The sequence below is a fragment of the Alosa pseudoharengus genome, unplaced genomic scaffold (genome assembly GCF_046254945.1).
Source record: "Alosa pseudoharengus isolate Yale_2024_CS ecotype anadromous, Long Island Sound unplaced genomic scaffold, YU_APseudo_1.1 YU_APseudo_1.1_scf_1, whole genome shotgun sequence".
NCBI lineage: Eukaryota > Metazoa > Chordata > Actinopteri > Clupeiformes > Clupeidae > Alosa > Alosa pseudoharengus.
Window position 1 is genome coordinate 18374034 of NW_027468564.1, and position 14742 is coordinate 18388775.

General features: G+C 37.3%; 1 protein-coding gene and 1 long non-coding RNA gene across 3 annotated transcripts; both read right to left on the reverse strand.

The window, feature by feature from the left end:
• Positions 1-275: 275 nt before the first annotated feature.
• On the reverse strand, positions 276-846 carry LOC143123974 (uncharacterized). Its single transcript, XR_012986968.1, has 3 exons — positions 743-846; positions 477-653; positions 276-371 (listed from the first exon to the last, which is right to left on the reverse strand). It is a non-coding gene; the product is annotated as an uncharacterized LOC143123974 (long non-coding RNA).
• A 1708-nt stretch (positions 847-2554) lies between these two features.
• On the reverse strand, positions 2555-7619 carry LOC143122375 (uncharacterized). 2 transcript variants are annotated; one of them, XM_076283192.1, is made up of 8 exons: positions 7462-7619; positions 6948-7142; positions 6812-6831; positions 6475-6575; positions 6122-6307; positions 5790-5912; positions 5425-5563; positions 2555-5270 (listed from the first exon to the last, which is right to left on the reverse strand). In XM_076283192.1, exons 3-8 carry the CDS (start codon positions 6828-6830, stop codon positions 5137-5139), a joined length of 702 nt encoding a protein of 233 aa, XP_076139307.1. In that variant the 5' UTR covers position 6831; positions 6948-7142; positions 7462-7619; the 3' UTR covers positions 2555-5136. The 2 variants fall into 2 exon arrangements, with proteins under 2 accessions (XP_076139307.1, XP_076139301.1); XM_076283186.1 differs by having other exon boundaries at positions 6948-7619.
• Positions 7620-14742: the final 7123 nt, after the last annotated feature.

Consider the following 14742-nt stretch of genomic DNA (forward strand, 5'->3'; position numbering starts at 1 on the left):
GCAAGAATGCAGAGTGCCGCTCTGCTAGGCCCTCCATTTCAATAGCCTCTGCAGGCGTCAGGCCGTCATCTACAAATTTGGTGAGCAGCTTGCGGAGGGGTGCACTGCTCACCAGCACCCTTTCAGGATGACTGGTGAATAAAGCAAAGACAAAAATGTTACTCTACATGGAGAAGATAAATTAAAACCCATAAACTAAACATAAAAATATTGTAACACTGATTAACAGGTCATGAAGAGAATGGGTAATGACCAAACTCTTAAAGAATACTCATCTTCCAGAATTTGTCACTCGGGTACCATACTGCCCATCCCTTTTCAGGGCATATTTTTGCTGGTAGCCCAGGGATGTGCCATCCATGACCACAGCTCTGAGAAGACAAAATCTAATTTGTATATTGAGTTGTAAAGACCATGTAAGGTATAACCACTGTGTGTGTGTGTGTGTGTGTGTGTGTGTGTAAGATTGAACATACGTGTACTTGTCTTTGCAGACAGGGCATTTAAACCCGTCTGCAAAGTCTGCCGTCATCAGATCCATGAAGGACAGGACAGCATCTCGGAACTTCCTGTATGTTATTAGGATGCTCTCGGGAACTGCCCTGTCCAACATGTTGGTGTTGTACACTTCCAAGTAGTTGTACATTGTGGAGCTGGAGATGAAAGAGAGGTGTACCATAAGTGCTTTGAACATTGCTGGTCGGCATGTCCTGATAATGATTGCATGTAATGTCATACCAACCTTGAATTCAGGAAGTGGTAAAAATAGTCCCTAAGGACTTCATGGTGCACTACATATGTGCCCATGTTCAGGAGGAACTCGTCTCCCCCATCAAAATGCTGTTGGTGTCCACATGACTCACATGCCTGTTGATAAACTTTGTGAGAGGGAAGTAGTTTTAATAAGTAAAATAACAAGTGGTTCCCCCCAATGCAATATCAAATACCAAAGTGCCACTTCAAAAGACTACTGCCAAAGTTATTTCAGTTTTACTATTATTTTTACTATTATATTTGTTTTTTGCTTTCTCCCAGTATTTCCATGCACTTCACTGATCTATTATCTATCTGATCTATTATCCATAATATTTCTAGTAACATTACATGCCCTATTCATTGTGTAAACAAAAATGCAGTGGTCATAATGAGAGGCCATTTTGTATTGAATTAGGAGAAAACACCTTTTAATTGTGTTGAGGAACATGAATGCATGTGATGCATTTTCAGTGCAGCTGAAAATAAGATAAAAAGGAAATGATAATGCTATACATACGTATCGCTTTTGCCACCGTGGACTGACTGTAAATATACACGTCTTTAGGTGTGGCAGACATGGCATGGCCACAATCACACCTCCCAACATTGCTTTGGAGGAGTATCACCCCCTCTGAGTTCCTCTCCAGCATAACAAGAGAACGGCTGTAATGTATCTGTATTAAACATAATTAGATATGAATACAAGAAAAGGGAACATTTTCCTGGGTCAGTAGTTTCTTTTTTAAGAACTGATGCACTCCTGTGTGACATCAAAACGGCTGTAGTCATTAAGAAGTCTTAAGTTTGTTCATGCAACTTGTCATTCATCGACCTCTCTCGATACCATTTGTGCACTCTGTATTTGTCTGACATGCCATTATAACTTTTATTTGATTTTTTTTTACATTTATTTCATAGAGGTGACTCATTTCTTTTCTATATAAAGGTAAATGTTTTCATTATGTCATTAATACAGATACCCTCTTGTCGATAGGGAGGTCAAAGGGGATGGGCTTTGAGGACACTGCCAGCTTCCGGACATCCTGATAGGGCCCTCCTCCTCTCAGAGCTGCTCTCACGGCACTCCCCTCAGCACCTGTTGCTTTTAAACAGTCCTGCAGGACTCGCACATGGCCACATTGTGTGTTGCCTCTGTTGCACGTCTGGCACTTCATAGTGCCAGCATGTGCCTTTACTATACCATGCGCTTTGGTCTTAAGCACCACAAAGTGTGAAGGTGCAAAAGGGATCTGCAGAACCATTGACTGAATGGTTTGGGGAAATCATAATAAAAATAAACTTAAGGTATATTTATAGATGATAATATAAGAGCTATTTGTTGTGTGTACAATTGACTTCCTACCTCATTGTAAAGAGAGCATGCATAATTGTGATCTGTAGACAAGGTAAAATTAGTGTTTTATTACCTTTCAAATATATTGACAACAAAAATAATAGTCATCTTCTTACTAGCCTGTTGGTATGGATGTTGTGTAGGCATTTAGACCAGACACACCAAGTTATAAAGATTTAAGTATGAGTAGGAATGTTTGAGGAAGTTTTGAAGTGAGGAGTTGTATTTGTTGTCAAAGCACATATTTCAATACTTCAATAATTACACTATTAATTTAGCAAAGCAACTGTTATTCACGCACTATTTTTTTCTTCAATGATGAAGTATACAAATAATCAGATCAATTGTTATTTGTATTCTTGTCATATTTGTTGAACTAAATTGAAGTTCAGAGATAGAAATGTGCATTCAGTAGAGACACTGTAAAGACACGTACAAGTGTACCAAGCTCTGAATGGTTTATTTTATGCAAGTTCACTTGACAACAATAAACAATGTGGAAATAAACATAACATGATGAAGATCAACACCTGTGACAGTTTATTGGATGCAGTTAAGGTATTTAATCTGATTTCTGCACAAAACATTGTACAAAATTACCATTGTTTTGCTCTTAATGCGAAAAGATATTTGATAAATGTATTTCAATTAATTTTCAATGTAATCATAAACATTTAAGTAATAAATTGTACTAAACATAATTGCTTGACAAATGCAACTAGTAGAAGGAAGAGAGACAGGAAATGATAGGGCAGCAGTAAACACAGGATAATGATGACAGTTCCTCAGTGAATCTTTTCAAGGTCAACTTCAATGTTGTTCCATATGGAAATTTGGTATGCAGCAATGATACATCGTCAGAAAAAACACAGTACACAACACTGGCTGAGTGTGGCTTACAGTATCTTGGCTACATTTCAGACGGTAAACTCTGAGAATTATATTGATGATTCTTTTTGGCATGCAGCAACATAGAATACTGTTACATAGAATACATCAACATACTGATGTACAACGTACATACTGACTGATCCATGATCCCTGATATAGTAAATATAGTCCAAATACCCTGACTTGAAAAACATTCCCATACAAAGAATTCTTGCACTGCCATGCTTCTGTCTTCAAATTGTACTATGGCCTAAATTTGGTAGTGAGGCTTCACCTGACAAAGTTAATCACCATTAGCCCCAAAAAAAAGAACATTCCCATAAAGTTTGCAATGCAAGTTGCAAGCAAGTGACATCTTCGTTGAAAACAAAAGCCAGCTTAATCTTCTAACCTCAACTCCCTTGAAAATGGTAGGGGTGACATTGAAAATGCTGTAAATAAAGCAAAACCCCAAGAAAACCCACAGGAAAGTGGTATGAATATGGTTCATCTTGGGCTGAAACACTTGTTTACAAGTGCCAGAAGTTAGTTGGGCTACTTACTACACAGGTACGCAGCAGTTCTCAAAAACAATGGTTTAATACTGATTCAGTAAAAGCCTCCATGCATTGGAAATGTGCAAATATGCTTATTTCCACCTTATATGCAGAGTGTGTGGCTCAGTGGTCTAAGGGGTTAGGCTGGCAATCGTAAGATGGCTGGTTCGAGTCGCAGATGATAAATTAAAAGTACTAATTAAAAAGGTATATATTGTGTGTGTGGGGGAATTTGGTGTGTGTGTGTGTGTGCGTGTGTGTGTGTGTGTGTGTGTGTGTGTGTGTGTGTGTGTGTGAGGTTATGGGGTCAAAGGGGTGGGGATCCTTCGAAAGTATATAAAGGAAGAAATTCATGATTATACATACACACAGAATAACAATCACACAGCAGTCCTCTGAACACCCTGGACACAAAAGCGAGGCGGTTAAGTCCTGAAATCTTGTTAATATTAGGACAGTATAAAGATAAAGGGAACTAAGAAGTCAAGCAATGATCATGTCTTGTTTAGTTCCAACCCTACAGGAAAAAAATCCTACTACCACCACCAACACCACCGACACCGACACCGACACCAACACCGACACCGACACCGACACCGACACCGACACCAACACCAACACCAACACCAACATCAACAACAACACCGACACCAACACCAACACCGACAAACACTACCACAACAACAACATATGGAACTCGAACAGTGGCCATTCTGTATATCCAAGGTTGCTTAGTGAAGGACTAGGCCTGAAGATAAGGAACGTTTCTTGTAAACGGTTCTTGAGGCAGGATGACAGAATTGATATTGAAACAAAGAATATCAAGAACAAAATTGATGAATTAACATACACACAGACAAACAGTCACAAACCCATTCTCTCACACACCCAAAACAGTCCTTTGAGAACTTGGAAACAGCCTGGAAAATATCTTGGACAAAGGGGACAGTAAAAAAGCAGCAAGTAGCAGTTAACATGATGTAAGTTGTATTTCAAGGAAGGAAGAACAAAACAAGAGTAAAGTGAAATGAATTGGAAATAATTGGTTGAAGTAATTGGAATTACTTAGAAATATTTAAAATTACATGCATTTAGTTTAAATTAATAAGAATTATATCATGCATTTCTATTGTGTTACTTGCTTTGTTATTTTACTTAACTGTTAGAGAATTTATCATGCGGGATGTGTGGGATAGACAAGGCTTAATGCAAACATAGTTGTGCCTGTTGAGTAATGGCGTAATCATTTATTTTCTAATCTAAGCACCAGCAAAGCACCTATAAACTTTAAGCGATATATTGTATATCAATACTTCTGAAGTAAGGCGTGATAGTAAGTCTGTCTCCCATTTAAAGGAAACAGATTCAGTACAGCTTCATTTTTTTAACTGAGGAGCAGTTACTGGAGTTGAATGAATTAGATTATAAATGGAATTGCATGCTCAACATTAAAAAGCAGACTTATTTTTTCTCTGTCATAGTTAGTTATGCTATATGAAGGGTGTATAAAATAACACACATTACATTTTGTAAAATTCTAAATAAACAAAGGAGCTTAGTATAAGATTTCTTGTATTCGAATCTTAGAAAATTAGAATCTTAGAAAATTAAGCTAACAACTACACAATAAAAAATAACCAGTACATTACCATCTTCCTGATTCATAGGCACATCGGGCACATTTAAATTGTGTAGGACTCGTGTCAGGGCCTTGACATGGATGCAGCTGGTCTCTAAATGAGTATCCAAAGACACATTTCAACAGCTGCTACACAATAGTACCATACTATCCATATTAATACATTAACAATCAAATTATGAATTATAATTAATCCATCTAATTACTACAAATTACACTTAAATGTCAAACAGGATATAAATGAATACCATGAAAGGACTGCTCCAAGTGGTCAGAGAGAGCTTCCACAAGCCTCCCATGGTGGAAGTCGCAGGAGCATTTATAAATATAAGAGCTGCTCCCTTCAAACACAACAGCCCTCCTTTCCACGACCATCAATTTCTCGTTCTAGTTAAGAAAAGCATTTAAGCAATCAATTATCACATTTTGCAGATTTGGAGGTGTTGAAAATGTTATAAGATTGCAATGCAAAGGAGCACATCCAAATGAGTCAGTGTACATGTATTTAACAAAAAGAATATAGGTATTTTATGGAGATATAAAATAGATATTATTAACTAGGCTAAACAACAATATCAAAGTGGACATGAAAAATATATGATTAACTATTTACATCCAAACACTTTGTCACCGTGTTGAAGTGGTTGAGGACAAATATGGTCCCACCACCAATCACCAACACTCGCTCTGTCTCCAGCAGTAAACATTGATAGAAATCAATGTCTGTGAATGGTACCTGTAAAACCATACACAGGAGTTTAAGTTGCATGTAGTTAATTTATCTTATGAAGTAATCTTCATAATAGCAAAAGTGTATACTGTAAATACAACATCTAGTGTTTCCCCCTGGTGGGACGGGGTGGCGTGGGGAGTGTGTGTGTGTGTGTGTGTGTATTTGGACTAAATAAACTGTTGTTGCTTATTGAAATGTACTGTTTTCTTTACCACATTTTCCTCCTCAGGGTTTTCCTCAGGAAGCTCATCACCCCCTCCCTCCTCATCACTCCCTCCTGACACCCCATCCAGAGGATCACTCCCCTGGTGTGGATGAGTAGCTGAGGTGTGCCCGTGGTGTGCCTGTGGTGTGGCTGGTGTAGAGCCCCCCTCCTGTTCTGACCTCTTTCTGTGATCCTTGTCATAAACAAGATCATTAATATAATCAACTAAATTGTACATATCTATTATCTGAACAACAGACCATCACATCACCATAACTTATTGTACAAGGGATGTACTGATCCAGTATGTTCACCAATATTGTAACACATATTTCTGTAAATAGAATATAAGACACTTACAGATTGCTTGCGCTTTAGCTTTGGGAAGGCACTGAGGTTGTAGTACGACCTTCCAGACCCCTGGCTGAGTGCCACTGAGGCACGTCGTTTTGGAGGACACTCTGTAATATAATCGCATTATGCAAAGGCACATAAAGTCACATCTACACAGGGTCAATACAAATAGCTGCGGGTAAATAGATATGGAGGAGGAGTTAAGGAGGAATTAAATTAATTTCCTTTCATTTGTTTTGATCGCTTTGGTTTTGAGAGGAAATGAAGCCACTGTATTGAAGAAACAGACAGGTGACCATACCAATCACATCTTACTCAGAAAAACAACAGATTTATGAATTACCTTCAGTATTCTCAGCCATACTTTGGGGTAGAAACACACACAAATAAAGTGCATTAGTTATTGTGTGTACATGCCTTGATTTAAAATCTCTGTCATAATAACTTGACAATGTTTTTATACATTTCAATGAACCTACCTGACAAAACGGTACAAAAACACAACGAGAAAGAGAGAGAGAGAGAGAGAGAGAGAGAGAGAGAGAGAGAGAAAGTAGCTCTTAAAAGAGCTGTTTTTGCTTCTTTCTTTCAGTGTGTGTGTGTGAGGGATTGGTGGAATGTGTGTGCAAAGTGTTGTATAAAGATGACGCTAGGCAGTGATCAATCAGGCAAATCTGGAGGGGGGGAAGCAAAATTTAAAGAATCAATGTAAAAATGCATGTAAAAGTTAGCCAAGACTGCGTAATAACTCGATAAACCGACAAAAATTTTCAGTCCCCCGGCTCCCAGACTGCATGCTTCATGGTAGTCTGCTGAAGAACTTTAAAACAATACCTCGTAGCTGTCAAACTATTCGTTTTATGACTGACATAAACATGCAACCTTAGAGTGCACTGTGTTTACACAACGGAAAATGAGTACTTGCCGGTCAATGTGGTATTTTCTCTTAATATTACAGTTTCTAAATTGCAATGACAAAAGGCTGCGACTTACCTCGGCGATTGAAAGGCGCGCAATAAATTACGTAGCCGTAGATTGCGATTCCTTGACCTATCACATTGCATCCCACACATACGTAGGCACGTAAAATCCACGTTGCTTCCGTGTTCTGAGTGTGGTTGTGGCCCAGTAACCAGGACTGCGTTATACCTCATAAATGAGGCCATTTCACCAACTGCAAAATTAAAACACAAATTCATCAACACAAAACACTCTGTAACATTCCGCAGTAGCCACGTAACCGTAGCAACATCCAACTTAAATTGCAACATTCCGCAGTAACCATGTAACCGTAGCAACATTCATTCTCTGTGGCCCTGGCAGTTGAGCATGCTGCAGGAACACCAGAGTCACACACTCCTGTTCATACACAAGTGTTATGCTATTGAGATTATATTATAGTATTTATTTATATTCATTAGGCTATTGATTGAATTGACATTGTTGTTTATTATTGTCATTCTCCTTAATGTAGTCTTACCAACTTTTTAAATTGTAAACTGTTAAATTGAATGATTGTATTGTTGTTATGTGTGTCTGCCAAATACCATAGCCATATTGATATCTATTCAATGTATAGGCTACTGTTTGGGTGATATTATACAAATGCTGATGTTTTCTTCATATTCTGCGCTTTTCCTAAAATGAATGTCTGGAATATAAGAATGTTTCAGCAACAACATGATGCATTCTGTTCTCTCTAAAGTTATTTGCTGAATTTCTTTGAAAATTATTTACCGGTCTGGGGGTGTCAGTGTTTCTATATTTGTTCACACAGAACTATAAAAAAAATGCTTGTTTTTCTAACTTGAAATATGTAAATAAAAATGTGTTTCTGAATTTAAAATGTCTAAATAAAAATTCTGAAAGGACTCGTGATGAACCTGTGGTCATTTCTTTGTTTTCTGTTTTGTTTCATTGTTTTCTATGCCATAACAAACTATTATGAGTATGTGATCTTTTTTCTGTAGTTGGTCATGACATGCATTAACCACCAAGGCCATCTCCATTCAGTGCAACACTGTACCAGATGAGTACATTGCAGTAGTATGATAACTAAGGTTCCTGTTTCCATACTGTAGCCTGCAAGTACAGTAGATGCACACAGCCATTTTTTTATCTTAATATAAGATATATATATATATATATATATATATAGGATTAAAACAGTAAGATATCACTTTTTGCAGATACTGTATCCTGCAGGTAGATGAGTGAGGGCAGCTGTGAGTTGGTGGCCTAGGTTCTCTTCACACTGCTTACCGTACACATACGGTTCTGATGGGGAACAGTGTTACCTCATGCAGCAACCAGGGGCATTGGGGAGGTGATAAGGTTGCGCTGAGTCGGGTGTAGGGTAGTGGCACTATACTGGATGGTATATCGGTCAGAATATAGGACAAAGAAGAGATGGGTCTTAACTCTGTATTGTTCCAGCATTGATATTCAGAATTGCCAATATAGTATAGGCTAAACACACCGTCTGAAATTATAAAAACAAAATACAAATAAGATTCTAATTACTTACAGTAATATTTCTGCAGCTCATTATACATAAATGCATCACTATTATGCTCATCAAGCTGAAATCGTAGGCTTGAAACACATTCCCTTCCAGTTTAGAAGTACTTTTGTTTGTGACTACAATTATTCCATGGTCAATGTTGCCATCTAGCGGCGTAAAACGGTACTGCGTAATCACGTTAACAGCACATGTAGCACAACAGCACATCTCTCCTCCATTAGGAGATGCTACGTTCTTACAACAGTAGAAACGTCAGGTGGTAAATTCCTGCGCTAAACATATTAAAATTACAATCTCATAGAACAATTACATTATATTACTTCAAGTAAACTATAGCAAAAGCAAGTTTAACTATGTTAGAAAACCTCTTGCATACCAGTGTGGATTAACACGATTTAAACATCATATGAACTTACTTTTCGTCAATGACTCGGCACTCTGAATGGTAAATACTGGATTTGATTAACAGGTAAGTAACTTTATTTATTTATTTATTTAATCAAACTCATCAAGAGGTACAGTATGCAGTATATACACAACATCAACTGTTATCAAAAGTTACATCATATATAACATACCAGGGGACAAGTAGTTAAAATAATACAATGGTGAACAGACAAAAAAACATAAGGACATGGAATGAAAAAAAAAACATTAATAAATAATGAGAACAAAATAAAAACAATGAAATAATAAAATAAGATAAAATAATAATAATTACTATTAGTGCATTAATCAACAAGATTGAAAGAGCCTAGAGGAGGTTGTTTTAATGGTCTAATGGCGTTGAACACTGAAGACTGTAATCTATATTTTTAGATCGTTTGTAAATAAAGGGAGGAGTGGTTTATTGTTTGTATATCTACATTTATTAATAAAAAAGGTTAATAATATAAAAAATATTTATTTTTTCAATAGTAAAGTCATAGAAGCCAAATAAAACATGTTTAAAAGGAAACTCAAAATTATAATTAAGTTTGGTGCACAAGATTGCGAGTAGATCTGCCCAGAATTTCTCAGTGTGGGGACAAGACCAAAATAAATGTATGGATTTTTCTGGTGATTTTTTACAAAACTAGCATGTGTCATCTAGGTCTTTCTTCATTCTGATGATAAAGCTTTTGGAGGGATAGTATCTATGGATAAGCCTATAAGTCACTTCACATACTTTGTTTATTAGTAAGTATTTCAGGGGTAAAGTCCACACTTTCTTCCATGGAATGTCATCACATAATCCTGACCAGTATGGAACTACCAAGGGAATGGTTACAATATCCCTCTGGAACAATGCTCTGATGTTTTTATTATTCTTTCGTATTTTAGGTGAGAAGCAAACCTGCCCTACCGCTGTGGTATAAGGATTTAATTCAGCCACCTGAGGCAGAGCAGCAAATGAATGCTGACTTTTTAATAACATCAAGGCACCAGGCGGTACTCCTCCTATAACCATGGCAACATCTTTTGGCTTGACTGGCAGATGAAACTTAGATAGAAACTCTGAGTAGTTGAGGAGAAGACCATTTGGATTTACAAGTTCAGAGATCAAGAGGATACCATGTTTTACCCAGTTGTCTAGATAAAGAGATTTGTTTTTATATAAGATATTTTGGTTGTTCCAGATGAGATATTTATGTGGGGAGAAGTTATGTTTGTAAATTAAGGACCAGGCTAAAAGTACTTGTTTGTGAAAATTGGCTAATTTAATTGGGATTTTGTTTATGTTGTAATTGCACATTAGAAGAAAGTTCAGCCCACCCACTTTGGAGAATATGTATTGAGGGATAAAATTCCATATAGAAGACGAGTTATTACGCATTTGTATTCATCAAGACAGAATTTGTAACATAATTAGTTAGGCTGATAAGCAAAACAATTGTGCATTTTATGACTAAAGCATGAAAGTTTCACCATATAATCTTCACCCCCTAAGGTTTAATTTCAGACGTGGAGCCACTTCAGATCTGACCTCTGGGGCTAGATATTTGCTGTATAATATACACATCTTTGAGGAGTAAAATATTTTTACAAATCATTCCAGAATTCTACTGTGAAGATCTAGAACTTACATTAACTGCCATTCAAACTGGTTGCTTGAGTTCATTATGACAGTATCAAATGGAACCTTTAACTGGCAACATTCTAATCACATACAAATGTGATTAATTTTTTCACCTTTAGGCCTATACTGCTATGCAATTAGATAGATAGATACATAGTGGAATGGTAGATAGTACATAATATGATAAAGAGCAATTAAATAAGGACCCCTTTCAAAAAAACACAAGTATTTGTCTCAACAATGTTTTCCTTTTTTAATGTCATGTCTCTATTGGCTGTGTCCAGGCTAACAGTCTCCTGAGCAAGATCAAAGATCAGTGCACTTGAAGGCAGCCTTCTTGCACCTGCAACGCATAGTACACCCTTTTGCAGCCACAATGGATCGGTTCATAACAGCCATGGGAGGCCTCTGGAAGAGTGGTCTAGAATGGCTGCCATCCTGTCTGAATGTCTGAAGTTGACTATGATTCACGGCAATTGTTCAAATAACTTAGAAATCGGTGTTATTGTCCCATAAACTAGTGGCACAGTTGATACAAAGCAGTTAGGGATTATGGGTAAATGCTACTTTCCTGTTTATAATGTTTCTTTTTTCTCATTACTGTTTATTGTGGCTTTTTTGGATTTGTATGAGGTAGAACAACTGATAAGCAAAATTACTGTGTAAGAGTTTCAGAGAATTGTCAGGATCACCTACCCTGGAAATCCAGAGTTCTCACAAGAGCATAATTTGAATTCTCTCTGCAAGAGACTCCGGCAATGAGTATTAATGCACGTTACTTTTACCCCTTGCATCTTGTGTAACCAATCACATCGGTGTATCTGATATAGGCGGGCCAGAGGCGAGCTAAACAAATGACGGCAGCGCTGCAACGAATCAGTCAGTAAACATTGGTCATAGTGTTATCCAATTGCGTCGAAGTCCGGAATTAGTCAGTAAACATTGGTCGTAGTGTTATCCAATTGCGTGCAGTGAGATTTTCAAATGCATGCTTGGTGCCGCCCCTTGAATTGGGCCAGTTTCTAGATTATCAGGGTCTGGATTTTCTAGTCTAAGGATTAGGCTACCATTAAGGAGAATACCATTATTAAAATATATAGAATATTTTAGAGAGTAGACATATCTCCTTTCCTGGTTCAATGCAAAATTGATTACTTTAGTTTTGACCTGCCCACTTGGAGGTGTCACAAAGTTGGGAACTCAATGCTTACTTGCATTATGTGTCTGTGTACTTCCTCTTGGGATTGATTTTATCTTCACCTTATATGGTTGTGGTTCTTGGACTTTATATGTTTACTATGCATATAATGGATATGAAAGCTGTAGCAACTGGATTGATAGTTGTAAAAAGAAAGTTTATATTCATGATGTCAACACTGCACAACTAAGTTTATATACATCTGTTCCTGACTTCTGATGATGTTGTGTCGACCAGACATAAACGCTAGGTCAAATTCAAGACTCTTTTCCTCAGTGGTTCCTTGTTAGTGGAATGAGTTGCCCAGTGCTCTCTGTTCCTGAGATAGTTTTGGGTCTTTCAAGAGGGGTCTAAAGGCATATCTGTTCAACATTAGTTTATTAAGTCTTTCTTATGCATTATGGTTTGGCCCGCTTAATATGTTGCTCAAGTGCAGCCTTTGTGGGTGGGATGTTCTCTAAAACTCTAGATTTCTTTGCAAACAGGTTTTCTGGCCTCATTCACCATGATGTCACTTGTCCTATACATTAGCACTATAAAGCGCTCCAGCAGTTCACTCTGATCGATCATTCTTCAATTGCATGAGCTCATTGAAAGCTTCAGTAACTTCTGTGGAAGATTTCCATGTCTCCCATGCAGTTTGATGTCATTGGTATCAAGGACCAGCAGATCTTGGCTCTCTTCAAGAAATGGGTTACCCATCTCCTCAATCACTGTTATGAGGGACCTAACATGCTTCCTATGCTGCTCAATGCTGGTGATGGTTTTCAGGTTGTGGTGACCTTCCATTTTCAAATTCAATAATTATTCTGGCAATTTCAGGGCCGGGCCAAGCCACCATCCAGCATCGCAGTGCCCCGGGATTCTCTGTTAGTCTACCTGGTCCACCAGATCGTTTGATGAGTGCATTGTTCTGTTCATGACACTGGTCTATTACAATGGCTGAGAACTTGTTGCATGTCTTATGCACAATGAACCTCCCAGCATGGAATTCTTTCAGAATTGCTGGGTGTTTCTTTTAAATGTTTGTAGTCATGGTGGTCTGTGTTGAGCTTGGTGTTTGATGTTTGCTCCATCGAAGATCATAGACATCAATGCAAAAAGTGATGGTGGGACAGAATAATTCTGACTACTGGGATGGAATGAGTCGTCAAAGTGAAACATAGAATCAAAAATCTCTTTGCGCACCACTTGTGCTGCTCTCACCAAATGCATAGCATCACTGTCATGATCGTGGTCACAGGCCTTCATGAGAGCATCTCTGATATCCTCTTGAATGTTAGAAGTGTTTCTCTCACCTGTGCATGAGCCCTTAAGTCTGGTTATACTGTACATCTTGCCTAGATCTATATATCTGTTATAACTTTATAAATTAGGCAAATTTCCAATATTAATGAAGGAACAGTGCTTAATACATTAATAAAATGTGCAATAATACTGCCTCATGTGCTATTACTACTACGTCTTACTACAACCTTGCGTTTTTTTATATGTATTATTATTTGCCATTCTAACTTACTTTTTTTTTTTTTTATATAGTTAATGATCAGAACTTACTTAATTTAGTTTGCCAAACTATAGGTCTAAAGGTGAAAAAAGAAATCACATTTGTATATGATTAGAATGTTGCCAATTAAAGGTTCCATTTGAAACTGTCATAATGAACTCAAGCAACCAGTTTGAATGGCAGTTAATGTAAGTTCTAGATCTTCACAGTAGAATTCTGGAATGACTTGTACAAATATTTTACTCCTTAAAGATGTGTATATTATACAGCAAATATCTAGCCACAGAGGTCAGATCTGAAGTGGCTCCACGTCTGAAAATAAACTTCAAGGTGTGTAGAGACACTAAACAAAATTTCATGCTTTAGTCATAAAATGCACAATACTTCTCATTATTTGAACTTAACTGCTCCACTAAATGGGTTCTATTTCTCCATAAGAAATCAGTCAACATTTGATCTATTTTTTTGGCAAGAGGGCTATCGACATGGAGAGCCAAGGCAAGATATGTCAATCTTGAGATTTCTTCGGCTTTTGTCAATAGAGTTCTTCCCCTTAACGAAAGATATATCTGTAGCCAGCAGTTTAATCTGGATTGTGTTTTTTTTAATAACAGGTTCAAAGTTAGCATTAGAATTTACAGAATTCTCATTCCTATGAATTGATACCCCTAAGTATTTGACTTCATCTTTGACTGGTACACCACAAATGTTGGAAGCTTTCTTATTTCTTAGAAATAGTAGCTCACATTTATTAATATTAAGGCATAATCCTGATGATGATTACTGTAATATTAAGGCATAATCCTGATGATGATTACTGTAATATTAAGGCATAATCCTGATGACGATTACTGTAATATTAAGGCATAATCCTGATGTGCTCTGGAAAAGTTTCTGATAAGAGAGATGGCTTGAGACACCTGAGAGTTCTCTTTGAGGAAAAGCGTAGTATCATCAGCTAATTGACTAATGAGAATTTGACGGCC

Excerpts from the sequence above, each read along its gene's own strand:
- LOC143122375 (XM_076283192.1), bottom strand. Across the intron at positions 5,564-5,789 it reads CGGTGACAAAGTGTTTGGAT|AACGAGAAATTGATGGTCGT; the intron begins GTAAATAGTTAA and ends TTTCTTAACTAG. Across the intron at positions 5,271-5,424 it reads CTTGGAGCAGTCCTTTCATG|AGACCAGCTGCATCCATGTC; the intron begins GTATTCATTTAT and ends ATACTCATTTAG.